This window comes from Sparus aurata, chromosome 22 (assembly GCF_900880675.1).
Source record: "Sparus aurata chromosome 22, fSpaAur1.1, whole genome shotgun sequence".
NCBI lineage: Eukaryota > Metazoa > Chordata > Actinopteri > Spariformes > Sparidae > Sparus > Sparus aurata.
Window position 1 is genome coordinate 6,676,392 of NC_044208.1, and position 17,076 is coordinate 6,693,467.

Here is a 17,076-nt window from a genome sequence, read left to right on the forward strand (position 1 = left end):
CTGATTTGTTGCAGAGCTGAGAGCAACTCGAGCTGGCACTGCCAATGACACTGGAGGAGAACTGGAGGGCAGATTGAAGCTCAACACAAGCGCGCGCACACACACACACACACACACACACACACAAACACACACACACTTGATCTTCGATGGCACTGAAGCAAATTGGGGGGGTTGGAGAGAAGATGAGAGGAGAGAGGAGAAGAGGAGGAGAACCATGAGAAGATGTGAGGAGGAGAGGCGGCAAGGAGCATGGGAAACCCTGATAAGCTTATTGGAATGAGATGCCATCTGCCCCCTGCTTCTTCCATATCTCTGTCTTCTCTCTCTCTATCTCTCTCTCCCTCTCTCTGTTTCTCACTGCCTTTTTAAAGCCGGCAGTGGCTGTGGCCTCTCATGTCAACTGCAAAATGCTACCAGAGGGGATGCCTCCACGGGGAGATAAGGCAGCAATTTTCCACCATGCGCTAATGCTAGCTAGCACTGTTTGACAACTCATTATCATCCATCCATTCATCCGCCCATCCATCCATCCATCCACCCGCAAGACCCACCAGAGTAACACGTTGCTGTTGCAGCTCCTACTAAATACAGGCTCATTACATTTTATTTCCAGCAACAGGGATATTCATATTTAAAAACAGGATTTTTGCGTGACGTTACCTCTCTTTTTGGCTGAAATGTCTGTTATAGTGGTTATGTAAAACAGCTGGATGCCCCCCTGGAGGTTAAGATGACAAATCTCAGTTATGTTAATGCTTTTAAAATGAGTGTGTGCAAAATGCTTAACAAGCAGCCAATTACAAATGATGTATGTGACATACATGTACAATAACTGGGTGAAACTATCTCAGTTTATGGTATTGGTAGGCTGCATTTGAACAAACAATCTCATTTGAACGTGATCCATTAATCGCAGAGGAAACCATGAACGCATCATGAGTGTTTTACAGCAGGAGGTTGTTTGTTTCCAGTGGTGTAAATAAATGCTCTGCCTTATTTCTATTTGTGGTTTATTGTGTTTAAAATGTGAACATACATAAACATGAACCTACTAGTGATTCTTTCAGCTAAAACTTAAAGCTTATAGCTGCAACTAAAACAATTTAACCATCAGTTAATCTTATTATTTTATGTACAATCAATGTGGTATATAAATATGAAATAAAATTTGAAAGAACATTCAAATGTTCTGAAAGTCTGTGGTGTCAAATTGCTTGTTTTGTTCTACCAACAGTCCAAAACCTAAAGATACTGAAAAAATTGCTCTTATTATATGCTTATTAGACACCGGTCATCATCACGACAACATGGCAAGTGTAGGAGCCAAAATGCAGTGCATCTGATGTTTCAGTAATTGAAGTTAATTTTTTTTTTTGTAAGAAAGTAAGTGGGAAGAATATTTACATTTTTTTTCACAGTGATATCCTCACAGTTTATATCTAAAGTGATGAAATTTGAAGATAAGTTCAAATGTGTTGATCATATAGTTTAAAAAAAAATCTCTGTAAGATCTCATTTATATTTCTGGTACTGTGAATTTTTTTCTGATGTGGATGAAGATGAAGGGAATCACCAGTGCGTCATTCAGTGGAAACCTACAGCAAACATCAGAAACACTTGGTTTCCACCCTTTATGGGAAGTTTGTTTCAGCTCTGCCTGCCTTCACTCTTATCACTTCAGTGAAATCAGAGACCTTTAAGGGTTCACAGGGCAGCTCCCCTGAGATAGCTCACGCTGCAGGGAACAAGCAACTTCAAGATATACTGCAGAAAGGTCGATTCTCTTGCACAAAGCAATACCACTGAGACCCACTTGAGTCCCCAGCCATGACTCTGGAAACTACACCATTACACACTGTAATTCAGCTGTCAGACAGACATCTGGGAGAATTTTGTGGAAATTTGTCTCTACGGCCATCAATGGACGCTACATAAGTCTTTCCAGCGTCTTCCTCTCAGGCGTTTTTCTGCTGGCTGTGAGCATCATTTGTACAGCAGACTAATACATAAAATCCAAATACTACCACACAATGTACAGACCTTTTTCACAGCAGATATTGTGAAAGCCAAAGTGAATCTAATGACATTAATGTTGGCTCATGCACGTAAGTAGGGCTCTGGGACTGAAAGACTAAATGAGATGCCGCCATTCTTAATGCACCGTCGCTTTTCTTGTTATGACATGTTGTGAAAAAGGTCTGTTGGCTCTACAAAATACATCATCATGGAGCGATTAAAGACATTTTGTAAGACATAATACAAATAGAAATGTAGAAGTGGTGGCTGGCGCGCAGGTGGTCGAGTGGTTAAAGCGCATGCCATATACGCAGCCGACCCCGGTTCAATTCCGGCCGGATGTCATTTGCTGCATGTCACATCCCCCTCTCTTTCCCGTATTTCCTCTCTGTCTACTGCTTAATAAGTAAAAAAAAAAAAAAATGAAAAAAAACAAATGTAGAAATGGTCCTCATTCACTGATAGCTGCTTTATTTTTCTGTTGCACCTACAATCCCTAAATCCCTGCTGACATATTCAGAAAACAGAACAGTGCGTGTACTGTAATATTAACCTGTAAAGTGACTCAGTGCTGGTCGGTGATGCCAAAGAAGTGTTTCCGCAAAGCAGAAGTCACAGAAGTTGTTTGCGGAAGAGAAAATTTAATGATGTTTGTTGCTGCTCAGTGCGCTACTGTTAGGTCTCCATGTCCCGTTCATTGTTTTCTTATCAAACCAGCTCAATTAGGTAAACTCAATACGCGCTGTGATTGTTCTGCAGGCAGCTGTTAGCACGTTTCTTTTAAGCGTGCCATTCTTATTTGTATTTTCGTAGGTGAGCTTCCTCAGTATACAGCCCAATCGTCAGGATATAATGTTAGCAGCGAACGTGCCTGCAAACCAGAGATATGTCCAAGCATGACGTTTGCAGCAAACATGGCATATCACGTTGGGGCGCCGTTTAGCTCAGTTGGTAGAGCGTGCGTCCCATGTGCCGAGGCTCTGCAGCGGACCCGGCTTCAACTCCCGACCCGGGTCCCTTTGCTGCGTGTCACTCCCCCTCTCTCTCCCCTGTTTCCAGTCATATCTTCAGCTGTACTATCAACAAAGCCATAAAAGGCCAAAAAAATACTTAAAAAAAAAAATATATGGCATATCACGTTCAAATCATATGCTTATTAGAAACCTGTCACATCAGGAGGCGGAGGGGACAGTATTACAGCCAACAATGCTGCCAAACGGGTGACTGCAGCTCGAGTCGCACCACTGGATTTTTTTTAAGAACTGCTGGAGATATTTCCACCATTTGATGTGGTGAAGATAACAGTAGTTTTTAATATTTCCAGCAGCATTCGTGGTGTGAAAAGCAGGTGGTTTTTTAAAGACCTACAAACATTTCAAGCTGTTTTTGTGGTAACAAAAATGGGTATTTTAAGCCAAACCATGTTGGCCTAACTCTAGCCAAGTGTTTTTTGTGCCTAAACCGAACCAGAGCATGAGCCCAGCATTGTGATGAGTTTGACCTCATCGGTTTTTTCAGAAATGTATCCAGCTAACATTTATTCTGGCGACAGGGTTGCTCCACTGTCGAGTGAGACAGCCAGAGACTCCAGTCAGAGACATTACAGAGAGGAGAAAAACTACTTAAATCATTTAGACATGACAGAGATGGCGGCTGTAAGGCACATATCCCACCCATCTCCCCAAAAGCCAATTGTGTACTTCAATCACAGCTGAACTGGGAAAGATATCAGCCAGTCGCGTTTTTTGATTCACAACAGTTTCGACCGATTTGGTGCAGGTGCAGACAGATGGATAACCTGAGTGGAAGAAAAGATTTGACTATTAATTCCATACATGCAGTCACTGTGACCTTTGAAAGTGAAGTTATGACTCTCTCTTCATTCATTTAGATAGAAGCCTGGTCTTGACAACCCAACAGAACAGCCCAGGGATGTTGCCAAGATGGCTGCCGGGCGGCAAGACCTGCCTTAAAGAACTCTGCTACACTGGTGAGCCGATGAGCAACTCCAGCCTTACAGCAACTCTAAGGTGACACACTACCTCAGATTTAGAAACACATAGGACCCCCCCCCCGCCCGCCCACCACCCTGCCAACAATGTAGCCATCATTCTCACTGTTTCACTGCAGCCATCTTCATATGCCACTTCGTTAGATGTCGCCCGACCCTTGAGCAGCCCCTGACGTCTCTCACCACAGCATCACCGTCTGTCTTTCTCGTCCTTTCTCATGTTAAGTGATACAGCTATGGAGAGTAAATACATTCAACGTGTGTTACTGACTTCTTCTCACAGCTTATTGATTCGGAAGAAAACTCTGAAGTGTGATATCACGGGAAGCCCCCCTCTCTCTCCTCCTCTTTATCTATCGATCATTGTCCGTCCTCTCATTTCAGCTGTGACCCGGCCTGCAGCCGCAGCAGCAGCACCAATCTGATGTGAGACAGAACCCCTCCATCAACACAATCCATCCTGTTCATCCGTGTGTGTGTGTGCGTGTGTGTGTGTGTGTGTGTGTGTGTGTGCGTTTGTTATCACAGCTGTGAAACCTCAGATATGGTTCGCATGTGTGTGAAAGTGGTTCTCTATCCTCTTGTCCGTCATCATTTTGTCTCACTCTTTTTGAGTGCTACAGTTACGGATCATGTTGTGCTAAAGTTTCCCTCGAGGCTAGAGAGTGTGTGTGTGTGTGCGCGTGTGCGTGTGTGTGTGTGTCTGATGGATGCTTGCTATCAATTATTTAACCAGACTCTACCTGGTATCATTGAACAAACACAAACAAACCACACATAGAATTAACAAGACTGTGTGCGCGTGTGTGCGTGTGTGTGTGTGTGTGTGTGTGTGTGTGTGTGTGTGTGTGTGTGCGTGTGTGTGTGTGTGTGTGTTTTGGGGCTCTGCAGAACATCATCTGGCTGACGAGCACTTTACCCTCTGGCAGAGCACACACAGATGCTGAACATCAGACACACAGCAGCCGCTCGGTGGTCGAGTTAAAGGCTCAATAACAAATCAAGCTGGACAATAGCTTTGGATGATTATTCAGTAATTCAGTGGAAAGGATTCATGATAATGACCAAATCGTTCTACAGGATCTCTTGCTATAAAACATGATCATTTGGTTTTTGGTTTTTGTCTCGGGTGGTGCACATTGGTGGAGGATCACCGTTTTAAACGCAAGTTTGATTATTCAAACTTTGCTACACTTCTGCACACTGCTACACTCTTCAACTGGCAATTTAATTAATTCCAGCGCTTGAACTTCATTTAAGCCTAAGTTCCACCTGTACTTTCAAGAGTGTACCCTTTGAACCTGTGTGTAACCCATAATTAAAGTAGCTAAACCCCTAGATCTGTTTTGTGATTCAGCGGTCGGGGGTTAGGGTTAGGGTTAGGGTTAGGTGGAGACTTTTCTTGGTTTTGACTCTTTAGAAGCTGCTGCATTTATAAACTGACACACTGAGACCTTTCCTGTACATTGCAGGCAGACTGACATCATGTACAAACTTGCTCTTCATCGGCTTTGTCACATCCAGCATCTCTTTTTCTGACACACTCTCTCTCTCTGCAAGTATGAGGACAAACGACCCCTCGTAAAACACACATAATGACTTCAGTGCAATCAGTGCTCTGCATCTTAACTCCACCTTTTACTATTGGATTAGTGTGTTGGGTACCTCAAAAGAAGGGTAACGAAAAAGACAGGACAGCTCATTGTCACCTACAATGCCCTTCCAACAGAGAAAATGTGACACACGGCCATAAAGGCCGTCCTACAGGCTAAAGGAGAGTTTCACCATAAACGTATCACACATTTCCCAACCGCATGTAGCTGGGGCTCTTTTTTATTTTGCCTGTTTTCTTTTGTGGAGGACTCACTGGCTCCGACAGCGTCTCATCAGCACCTCGGTATTTCCCCATTACATTCGTCCGAGCCGCCGCTTTTCTTTCTGAATGCAGGACAATTTTGTTGCGCTGACGGAAAGTGACGGAGCCTTTAGGGAAGAGAGAAGTTAAAAGAGAGCCAAAAACGGCGGAAAGAAAAAAGAAACAGAGCGAGAATCACAAAGAGAAAGTAGAGCAGAAGCAAGATAAACGACTGAACTGGGTTCAAGTTAATTGCACAGAATGGAAGCAGGCTGCAGCAACACAGAGGGAGATAAACACGGAGGGTAATTTGCTCTTGTTTTGTATCGCTCCTGCTGCAGGTCAGAAAGCAGAGTGGAGCTCCTGACCATCACCTCAGGGTGCTGCAGTAAACCACCCGTCAACTGCGCAGCTTAATAAGGCTTTGACACAAACAGCTCGTCTCTCATTTCCAAGCTCACTTTCGGACCCGACCCCAAATAATTCAGCCTGGACCCGGGTCGGTTTCTTCAGTGGTTTCGGGGGTGAAATCACTACCACAAGAACTCCTCTCTGACTTATTGTGCAGTGTGCAATCTAGAGAAACACACTGTATCCCCCGGACTCCACCAGGGCTGTCACGCCCGCTGATTGTGGTCGTTCTAGACAATGCTCGCGTTTCCATCGGCAGCGCCAAGAAGTTGCTCTCCGGAGAACACATTACGCTTTTAAGGAAGCTGACCACAGCCATGTCGGTCTGCACAGAGCAGATCGGGGCCAGACAGGAAGTCAGACAGCAAAGTGCATCCACTCAATTTTCCAAATGAAATACTGTGTGCAGCCTCAGAATCTATAGCACAACAAAAAAGGAAATATTAACAATAAATACACTTAAAGAATTCAGATAACTAAACAATTAACTTACATAGTCTACTCAACCACAGTAGAAGTAGACAAACCAAGGACAAACAATGAACAGACAATATCAGGCAGGTATGAAAGTACCAGTGGGATATGAAGTCTGTCCTTCAGTACTTGTAAAGCTGTTTTAAACTGAATTTAAACACCTGCATAGTTGCTGTTTGAAAAGCTGTCTGTCGCTGATTGTAATAGAGGGTTATTACCACAGAAGCTTGTTAGGTCGCTCTCTCCAGGTTAGGAGTCAGTTGCTGCCCCGGGTCTCCAGGTATCTCCAGGTCGTATTCACCAGTGTGAGTAAAATGGATCCTGAGGTTCTACCAGGTGGCTGGGGTTCAGAAGAAGTTGATCCGGAAGGTGAAGCTTTAAATTTACCAGACGAACCAAGTTCCAACCCTAATCTGTGATCATGAGCTCTGATCAGTGATCAAAGGAATGAGAGTTCAGACACAAGCGGTCAAAATGAGTTTCCTCTGTAGGGTGTTCGAGCCGTGTATTACGGTGCGTTCACAATACCGGTGACAAAGCAACAGGTCACCAGTCATTATCAGGTAGCCAGCAATTTGAAGTACAAACAATCTGACACCCGACTCTTGACACTGTGTGACGGTTGCTACAAATCAAAATTGAGCTGACCTCAAAGCTCAACAGCGACTTGGTGTCAGTGATCATGAGACACCCTCAGACTTCCAGAGAGAGCTTGGAGTAAAGCTGCTGTTCCTTCTCCAAAATGACAAATACTTCGTTACTGTACATTTTTCAGGCATCTGTACTTTACTTGAGTATTTATTCCACCTTTTGACCTTTCCTCCCTACATGTGAAACACAAACATCTGAACTTTCTCCTCTTCACTTTTTTCGACACGGGCCCGTTACTCTGATTTGATGCATTCGAGGGAAATTACGGATTCTCTAAACTTTTCCTCACTGCACGTCGCCTTTCCAACATCAAAAGACTTGATTTCAACCTACGTAGCGAGGCGAAACAAAGACAGAAGAAGGCAGGAACAGACAGAGAGGGAGACTGGAATGGGGAGAAAAGGGCGTGTTAGTGTCTCGTATCTGCAGAGACCCTGCAGCGTCTCTTTTCGGAGGCTTTCCAGGTTTGTCGTCAAACTGGTGGGGGACCCCGGGTAGACCCAGAGCACACTGGAGGGATTATAGATCTCATGTGGATTGGGAACTTCAGGAACCTCCAGGAGGAGATGGAAGATGTCTTTCTTGGCCTGCTGCCATTGTCCCCAATTACAAGGCAAAAAAATGGACCACTGAAACACTACATGACTTCTGCGGCCATGTATTATTATTACTCTGTATACTTGCTGACCATCTTTGGCACAAACATGTCTTTCAGGATAAATGAAGTTCTATCTCATCTCATATTCTGGTATCACTCAACTGGGGCCTAAAAGACTTTACCAGGACGTCCAAAGCTACACAGTCTACTCGATTAAGACTGTTTTAGCCACAACGTTTGGTATTAAACAAGTACTAAATAAACCATAAACAGTGAGGGACACAGTGTGTCTTAGCTTTCAGCTGTCTGTGACTGTGACAGGCTGTTTTGTTGCAGCGCTGTCTGGCCGAGCTGTTGGCAGGTTGATGCATCAGATCAAATGTGAACATGGAAGTAAGCAGCTGTCCACAGTAATGGTTTCATTATGGAGGTCAGTGCTCAGTAAATCATTTAGCGGCGCTCCAGAGCTCCACCAGAGGACTTATCTGATCTGCTCACTGATCTACTGAGCTCTGCGTGGCTGGTCTGAAACCCAACGAAAAACACTTAACCTCTGCATTCTGCGATTCAATTTTGTTTTAAATAAATCTCGAGCGGAGCGGCTTTCCGCCGGTGTGTTCACATTATTGTATTCTAGTGTGGTAAAGTTTGTTTGGACTCCATTATTCAGTTTATTTGAATTGAATCAATCCCGCGTTATGAAAATCTGTGAGAACAAACTCCAAGTGGTTCACTTACAAAATGATTCTCGTGTTTAAAGTGACTGCAACAGCATCAACAGCATGAGACACTACCACAGAAACCTAATCAGAGTCAATCAAACGATTTGGTGCTTTTCTCTGTTTTACATAAAAATAAATACCCTGGGATATTTTCGAGTACTTTCTGAAATTTAAAAACAAAGCGATTGATTAATCAAGTAATCATCATTTGCAGCCAGAATTGAAAACTTAAGTACCGCAATTATTTCTTTTAATTATGAAATATGATTACTGTAATTTTTGTTAAGAGGAAAATAAAGACAAAATAAAATGTAACCCCATTCTCCCAAAATCTTAAGTCTTACAGTTGCACCTTCAAATTTTAATTATTGCAATCTACTATACAAAAAAAGATCTCAGGCCCAAAGCTGCAACAATTAGACAATTAAAAGTTACACTTATTTTAATCTGTAATCAACAGAGTGTATATTTGGTTGATGAAACTAGACCTGCATGTTGTTTCTCTTAACCCCGCAACGTAATTTTTGTCTTTATTTCTGTGACGATGAAACATTAAAGGTCACGTGGCTGAGCTAAGAATAACCCCCCTGAGCTACAGGAGCTTTATCATCTTCCTGGTTGTGAAATCTCATCACAGATTTCCGCTCGCTCTCGCAAACCAATTAACCCGAAACTCATTAGCCGACGTGTTTGAGGACGTAACGCGAAGTGAACTGAGGACAGCTGCTGCGGTCTGACTCCAGCCGGTCTGCAATCCGAACCGAGAGCCGACGAAACGCACATCCATCACCAGCGCGGCTCCACCCCTCTGATAAAGTTAGCTTTTTCTCCCGCACAAGCGGATAAGATAAGCCCAGCTCTCCCTCTGGGTACGAACTCACCGGCTTAATCGTCTTCTGAATGAAGCTCGTTTCTATATCTCGCTTCCTCAATGGAGCGAGAAGACGAGGAGCTGCATCTTAGCCAGCAGCAGGGCTCTCTACCTCTTTGCTACAATCTCTATCACTGAGGTCCTGTTGATTTTTTTCCGTACAGGAGGACTTGAAGACATTTTTCATGTGGTGTGGTTATAGTTGAGTCTTCTTACATAGACTTAGCTCAGCTCAGGCTTAGCCTACACATAAAGTAAGTGTTATGAGGAGATTTGCTCTTCACTGAATGTAAACAGGTTGGAAAGCCCAAACTAGTTCCTACATGAAGGCCTTTTCACACTCGGGATCAACATGCATCCTCAGGGACCCGATCACAAGTGGACAGCTACATCTGTAATGTACGTAATGCCCCTAAGACACATTGAGATCCGATCTATCAGACCACATGCGACCACATTCTTTAAGCAGTGCGTTTACATATGTGGGCAGACTGCAAACTCAGCTGACTTCCCGCGTGGAAGAAGAAGTAGAAGAAGAGGAAAAAGGAGGAGAAGAAGAGAGACGACAAGAAAAAGCAGCCCATCACCAGACTCCCTCTCCAGAGCGTCCGATTGTGAGAGCTGTCGAGTGAGGAGAAAGTTAACAAACCTCATGAAACGGCGACGACAAATTCTAAACCACTGGATGCAAAACGTGAAGTGATCAGTTTCCTTTAAAAAGTTTCAGTCTGTGGCAGCATGTCTGCTTCTGTGTCTGAAGCGAAGTGTCTTACCTGCCAACATGAAGCAGCTGTTGGAACACACTGTTTCAACGGATTTCATCATTTATTTGTGGGGTAATTTACTGTATTTATCCAGCTGTAACTTCAATCTATTGCATTTTGTATGCCTTATACCACTAAAAAACCCTTCATCTAAAAAGACAATTCACAAATACAGATATCAAAAATAATGGAACCTTGTTAATATTTCCAGCATGACTACTACCAACTCTGAAATACACATATCGCTCCATAAGTGCAGACATAATAAATAGAATAAAGCAAAGTTGTGCCGCAGAAACAGCGGAGGCACTGTCACAATAATAGAACTGCGACGCCACCTAGTGATAAGACAAACAAACCAGCTGAGTGAATCAGTATTGGGATTAAATTTAGCAGAACAAAAAAAGATCAGACAGAATCACTGATCCTGCTAATCATGCTCCATGTGCTGCTGCACTTTCTGCATCTTGCGTATCCAAAAGAAATATAGAAGCACTGATGAAATTATGTTTCTCTTCCTTCTCCCATGTTTCTCTCTGTTTTCTCCAGTACTCACTAAAAACAAAACCCTGCAGCCTGGGTTTGTGCGTGGGCTCACCTGAGGCTGAAGCAAAGCATCCCGGGATGTGAGGCGACCAAATGGTGCTGTAGATGACCCCCTCGTGACCCCTGAGTGTGGTCAGCGACCGGTTGAGAGCGGGGTCCCACTGTGGGTGGGAAACAAAAACACATGGCGGTCAGGGGAGAGAAAAAGAAACTGAGAGGAGACAAAGATTAAAAAAAAAAAAAGTACAAAAACAAACAGAACTCACCACTTTAGCGGTCTGATCCCACGATCCAGAGACGATGAGGTTCTCTCCTCTGGTCTGACTCCAGTCCACAGAGTACACCTTCAAAATACACAGTCACAATACAGCATCCGCGTGACGACTCCCACAGTTGTATTTCTTCTGTGAGCGAGTAGCGTGTGTGCGTGTTTTACCTCCTGCGTGTGTTCTTTGGCCACTCTCAGCGGAGCGTCGTGATTGGCCGTGTCCCACAGCTGCAGGCTGCCATCCCCAGCCCCGGTGACCATGACATGCTCGTTGGTTTCACTCCAGGATATGTCGAAGAGGCCGTCACTCCACTCCCAGCTGACACACACACACAACACCTGTATCATTATATCTACTCACAAACACGGAGACTACATTCACAAATTTATCAAGGGCATGAAAGAACCAAAGAAAGAAAGAAAGCAAGAAAGAACGAAAGAAAGAACGAAAGAAAGAACGAAAGAAAGAACGAAAGAAAGAACGAAAGAAAGAAAGAAAAAACGAACGAACAAACAAACAAACGAACGAACGAACGAAAGAAAGAAAAAAAGAACGAAAGAAAGAAAGAACGAATAAACAAAAGAAAGAAAGAAAAAAGAACGAAAGAAAGAACGAACGAATGAAAGAAAGAAAGAAAGAAAGAACAAAAGAACAAAAGAAAGAAAGAAAGAAAAAAAGTTTACCTTCTCACAAGAACAACTCCTGTCTCCATCTCATCTAGAACCAGGAGGGTGCCACAACCTACAAATATGCAAAAAATGTATTTATTTTGGTTAATTTTATCAGATTATCAAAATACTACTATCGGTACTATCAAAATATAACTGAGAGAAACATGTGACAAATGAATGGAACAACAATAAAGTGTGGTGGATCTGGTTCCTGGTCGGCACAATATTCACATACAGTAAGTTCCAGTCCTAATGAATCTCATATCAAACCTTTCATCTGTTCCTGCTTATGATAACAAGCAGACATGGGTGTAAAATGGCCGCTGCCCCCATCAGTTAAAGTCACAAAGATCACTGGTGACAGATTATATCGTCTGTCACTTATTGACATCAATTCCATAATGGCTATAATGATATGTTTGGCTGTTGTCGGTTCTGTGGTCGACTTGGAAGTCCAAACCTAAAAACCCACAACTTGTGAGTGTTTCTGTAGTTCACGGGTGCAGACTCTCCTCTTGCTGTGTCACATTGAATTTCATGAGAATTTCCCAGTTTAATTTGTATATAATATCAACATTTAATAATGATGCAGAGGGATATAGCAGCCAAGGCAAGAAGCCCTTATAATTCTAATGTGTCCAATAAATGTAATTATCCCTTCTTATCTTCTGCTGCTCATATCAGGGTGTCTCTCCAGGCGGAGAACATTAACTACATTGTTGAGATTCAAAGGTGATACCCATCTAAATTAAGTCTTTAAAGCTCATAATGTTTAATAAGATTCAGATTTGATAAGTGGTGCGGTGGTTAGCGGGGTCGCCTCACAGCCAGAAGGTTCTCATCTCATCTGAACTTTTCTACATTCATTCTTGATTTTGGATTCTATGTTCTACTAACCAGCTATGCCATAGTACTGAGAGGTAGCGCAGGCCACTCTGCTGGGGATGAACGGAGACACTTCCACGGCGTAGCCATGACGAGCCTGACAGCAAAACACCTTCACCATCCTCAGCAGCCGCCTGCAGCCCAACCGGGCTTCCTGCTAGAAACACCAAGAACTGTGTTAGAGATGAGGAGTTAGCAAAGTTCATAATAGCAAGTTGTGAGAGCTGATATCAAAGGGAATCACGTCATACAGATAAATCACGAGCCTTGCTTATACTGTAGTCCTAAAGCTGCTCCAAGTAGGCGGAGAACAAACACCACACAACTGCTGCTGATGAAAATGCCATAATAGACTAGCTGTAATAATATGAGTACTGATTCTAAAAAATGTATGAAATTAATATACAAAAAACCTTTGTGTGATTTTCATTGGTTTCATTTTTGTTTAAATTAGAAAAACTTTGAATATAAATGAAAACGTTCGATTAGAAACGAGAAAAGTATCAAATTAAGGAAGCAGACGCTTGCACAACTATTCCTTCAAAAGAATAAAGAATAACGACAGAATGAAATTAAATGTTAAATAGGGCTGCAACTAAGGAATATTTCCATTGTCATTTAACATCAGACAATAGTGAAAGATGTCGTCAGTGTTCCCAAAGCCCAAGATGACGTCCACTAGATATTCAGCGCACTGTCATGGAGGAGGAGCGAAAACCAGAAAAATATTCACATTTAAGAAGCTGGAATCAGAGAATTTTTACTTTTAATTCTTAAGACATTACCCTGATTAATTCACAATCATCACCCAGACAATCATCATCAAGATCTCATAGTGCTGGTGATTGGCTGTCTCAGTCAATCATTGGCTGTCTCAGAAAACACCAGGTTCTGCTCAGAGACAGGGCTCACTGCGTATACACGTATTACGATCTTTTGTTTAAATAATTTTTTAGAATTGCTGTCCATAAAAGTAACTTTAAGAAATTGGTATCCAAGTCGAGGTATTGGTAACAAAAGTATTTTAACGGTACCCAGCCCTTGGCATTACAAACATGTTTCCGTTTTCAACACATAATGGTGTTATGACATTATGAGTCTGCGTAGTTAACGCGTACATTACAGACCTGGGATCTGCAGTGACGACACTGGTGTTGCACTCAGACACTGTGAGGGGCGCCAAATCACACCAAATGGCCAATTTCTACATAATGCTGCTTAAATGGACAAGCAGCTTAATACTTGCTGCGTGGCTTATTATGATCAAAGCTGAACTTTGTATGATAATTAACATGTACAAAAAATACATGACAATGAGAGTGTGTTCACATTTAAATTAAAAAAAAAAAAAACACATTTAGTAGGATCCTAAAGTCAAAAATCCTCAAACTTTGTTTATTTGATGTGGTCTTTTAGCCCTTACTGTACTATCTGCACATAACTTACAGTGAGCTGAATTAGTTATTAGAGTTTACAGTTTAGCGATAAATTCATGCATCGTTAAGATACTTCACATATCTTGTGGTAACTCAAATATTCCTCCAGTTGGTTCATAACTCAAAAGATTGATCAAAGCACCCATACAGCACGTTAAAAAATGAAACAGACAACCGGTAATGACTCGCTGAGCACTCACCGATGACAGAAGAACACTCTCTGACTTTAACGTCTTCTCAAACTGTCAAATTTAACAGGAACAGCTCATTAAATCCAAAAAAACGACAAGTTTCTCCTCATTGAGCCAGCTGACAGCTTCACAGACACAACTGCTTCCGTGTTTTGGTCAGCTGACCCAAACTACCCGGATGAAAGCGGGTGCAGCTGTAGGTCTCGCGAGGTTTCGGTAGATGGCGATGTTTCCCCAACACGACAGAACCAGTGTCTGATACCGCATGTTTTTGAATTGTTTTACACAATAAACATGATGATAATCATAACTTCTCCCTAAATCTGCACAAGTCTTGAATCATGTGCTGTATTTCAACCTTTTATTAATAACTTACATTAAAGTACGATGGTGACTGCTGTAGTACCCAAAAGTATTATAAAAGTAAAGATATTGTGTCAAAATGTAACGTTCTGATTGCCACAAAAAGGAATTGATTCAAAAATGTGCCACTGTGGCTATGATGCTCCATGTAATCTGCAAAGTAACTAGTAACCAAAGTTATCAAATAAATGTATTTGCTTCCAAGTGGAAGTATAAAGTAGCAGAACATGTAAAATAGTACAAGTATCTCAAAATTGTACTATATCCAGTACTTGAGTAAATGTCCTTAGTTCCTTAAAGGTCGAGGCCAATGAAAAGCCTCAGTTAAAGGTTAGTTTCCTGCAACAGAAAAGGGCGGTCAGTGGCATCCTCATGGGAAAATATGGCATGAGGTGGAAGGTAAACACACATCATCCATTTTAGAGAGCAGATCAACAAAAAATGAAAATTCAGTAATGATCATTTGTGACCACTTGTAAGGAAGGTGTAGCTTCCCAGCTATTTCTATGGTGGATCCTCTTGAAGAAGGACCCGCTGCAGGTGATCGATTGGAACCACCCGTCTTCAATTCCACTCTGGTTACTGTCACCAGCACCACAACCTCCTTCTCACACAAACCATGTAATCGATGCTCATAGCAATAAGGGACAAGTAGTTGTAGTGGTTGTAACCTCAGATATCCTCAGTGTGCTTGCGCTCAGCCGTTGAGATACGGAAGTTGCCAGTTTGCATCCCAACAGGGACGGGTCTGTTTCTGACCACAAGCTGAGTTCAAGACTCTGCTGAAGGGCTGTTTTGAACAGTGTTGTATGAATTAAAAAAACTTAAGCTTGAATAATGATCAGACTGGGCCTGCTGAGGAGTCTCAGGTGGTCCTTTGGAGTGCAGGGGGCTCTTCCGAAGACCTTGTTTGACTCTGCTGTGGCATCGGCCATTTTCTTTGGAGTGGTCAGCAGCATCACGACTGCTGACAGGAAGAGACTTGACAAATTGACAAAGAAGGTCTTGGGATGCCCACCGGTCTCAGTGCAGGCTGTGGGGGAAAAGGAGGGCTACAGCTAAGCTATTATCCCAGCAGAGCGTGGCCCCCACCATGTGTGAAATGGTGTCAATGTTTGTTGAGTTTTTTCTATCTTATTTGTATTGTTTATACTGTTTCTAACTCTTTTTTACGTATATTTACAGTATAATCAGTTATCTATTACAGTTGTTTATGATTGATGCTCTCTTTTTTTGCTGTCCTTTTTGCTGCTGTAATATGGCTAATTTCCCTGTGTTGTTTTGACAATAATCATTTGTGATATTATGAGGCTAATTATATATATATATATCTTTATAGACAGAATATTGGCACTCAACAAACTAATCAAAATGCTAATTTGCAACAGTTTCAGATGTGACAATACATTTAATATGTGGTTCCTTCATAGCTGGGAAGTATAAAGGGTAAGGAATCATACATACATTGGCTGTACGATATTCATGCTATTTCATGAAAAGAATACATTTTTTTGTAATTGTATTCTATTATAAATCTGATTGATGGTGTTGTTCTGATTGATTGATATGCATATCTTAGAATCAGGTACAGTCAGAGCATCTACAGCAGGGGTCAGGCCTGTTCTAAAAATGAGAACTGAATATTGATATTATCTGTTTCCCACCTTGTTAAGTCATTGTTGAGAATTATTGTGAGAAATCATTAACATGATCAGTGTATTCACATAGATGAGTATCATTAATCATTAATAATCATATATAACTAAAGGCAAACTGAGCAAATTTGTTATTTCAAAAGAGTTTATCAAAATGGTAGCCCTTCGTATGACTCAATACCCATGAAGAAGCTCTCAGTTTCAAAAAGGTTTGTGACCCCTGATCTACAGAGTCTTCTTGATGCTGCCACCAGGGGGAACCAAAGTCTAACAAGTGTAAATCTGCAGGCCTTTCCTCACTGCCCTCACCTTGTCTGTATGTGAGCACATAAAACAGACAGACGCCTCGTGCTGCGGCTTGAATGACTCTGTTTTAGGCCAAATCAGAATATATTAGCGTAAATAAAAAATCATCACAATATTAATAATAAATCGTCAGCATCATGACATTCAACATATTTGTGATAAAACGATCTAAATAAGATTCACAACTGCAGCCAAATACAAGTTTTAGGAAAAGTGCGCATCCTACGCATACTTGGGAATTCTATTCAGGCCATCTCAGCCAAATGGAGGCCAATAATTTGAAAAGTAAAGCAATTTAAATGTGAAAACGTTGAGGTGAGGGAGTTTAGGAAGTGATTGTGACTGTGTGAGGCATATAACTGGCCAAAAAAACAATCC

General features: G+C 42.1%; 1 protein-coding gene across 3 annotated transcripts in view; it reads right to left on the reverse strand.

Annotated features, from left to right (window-relative positions):
- pex7 (peroxisomal biogenesis factor 7) overlaps nt 1-14,522 on the reverse strand; it is a 63,892-nt gene extending 49,370 nt beyond the window's left edge. For 2 of the 3 annotated variants that reach the window (XM_030404276.1, XM_030404278.1), the window contains exons 1-6: nt 14,384-14,522; nt 12,760-12,904; nt 11,875-11,932; nt 11,359-11,509; nt 11,189-11,266; nt 10,975-11,083 (exon numbers count right to left, since the gene is read on the reverse strand). In XM_030404276.1, the coding sequence (XP_030260136.1) occupies nt 10,975-11,083; nt 11,189-11,266; nt 11,359-11,509; nt 11,875-11,932; nt 12,760-12,868 (505 nt within the window). In that variant the 5' untranslated portion in view covers nt 12,869-12,904; nt 14,384-14,522. The remainder of the gene's footprint in view (nt 1-10,974; nt 11,084-11,188; nt 11,267-11,358; nt 11,510-11,874; nt 11,933-12,759; nt 12,905-14,383) is intronic. The other variant, XM_030404279.1, reaches the window with a different exon arrangement.
- Between the last annotated feature and the right edge of the window lie 2,554 nt (nt 14,523-17,076).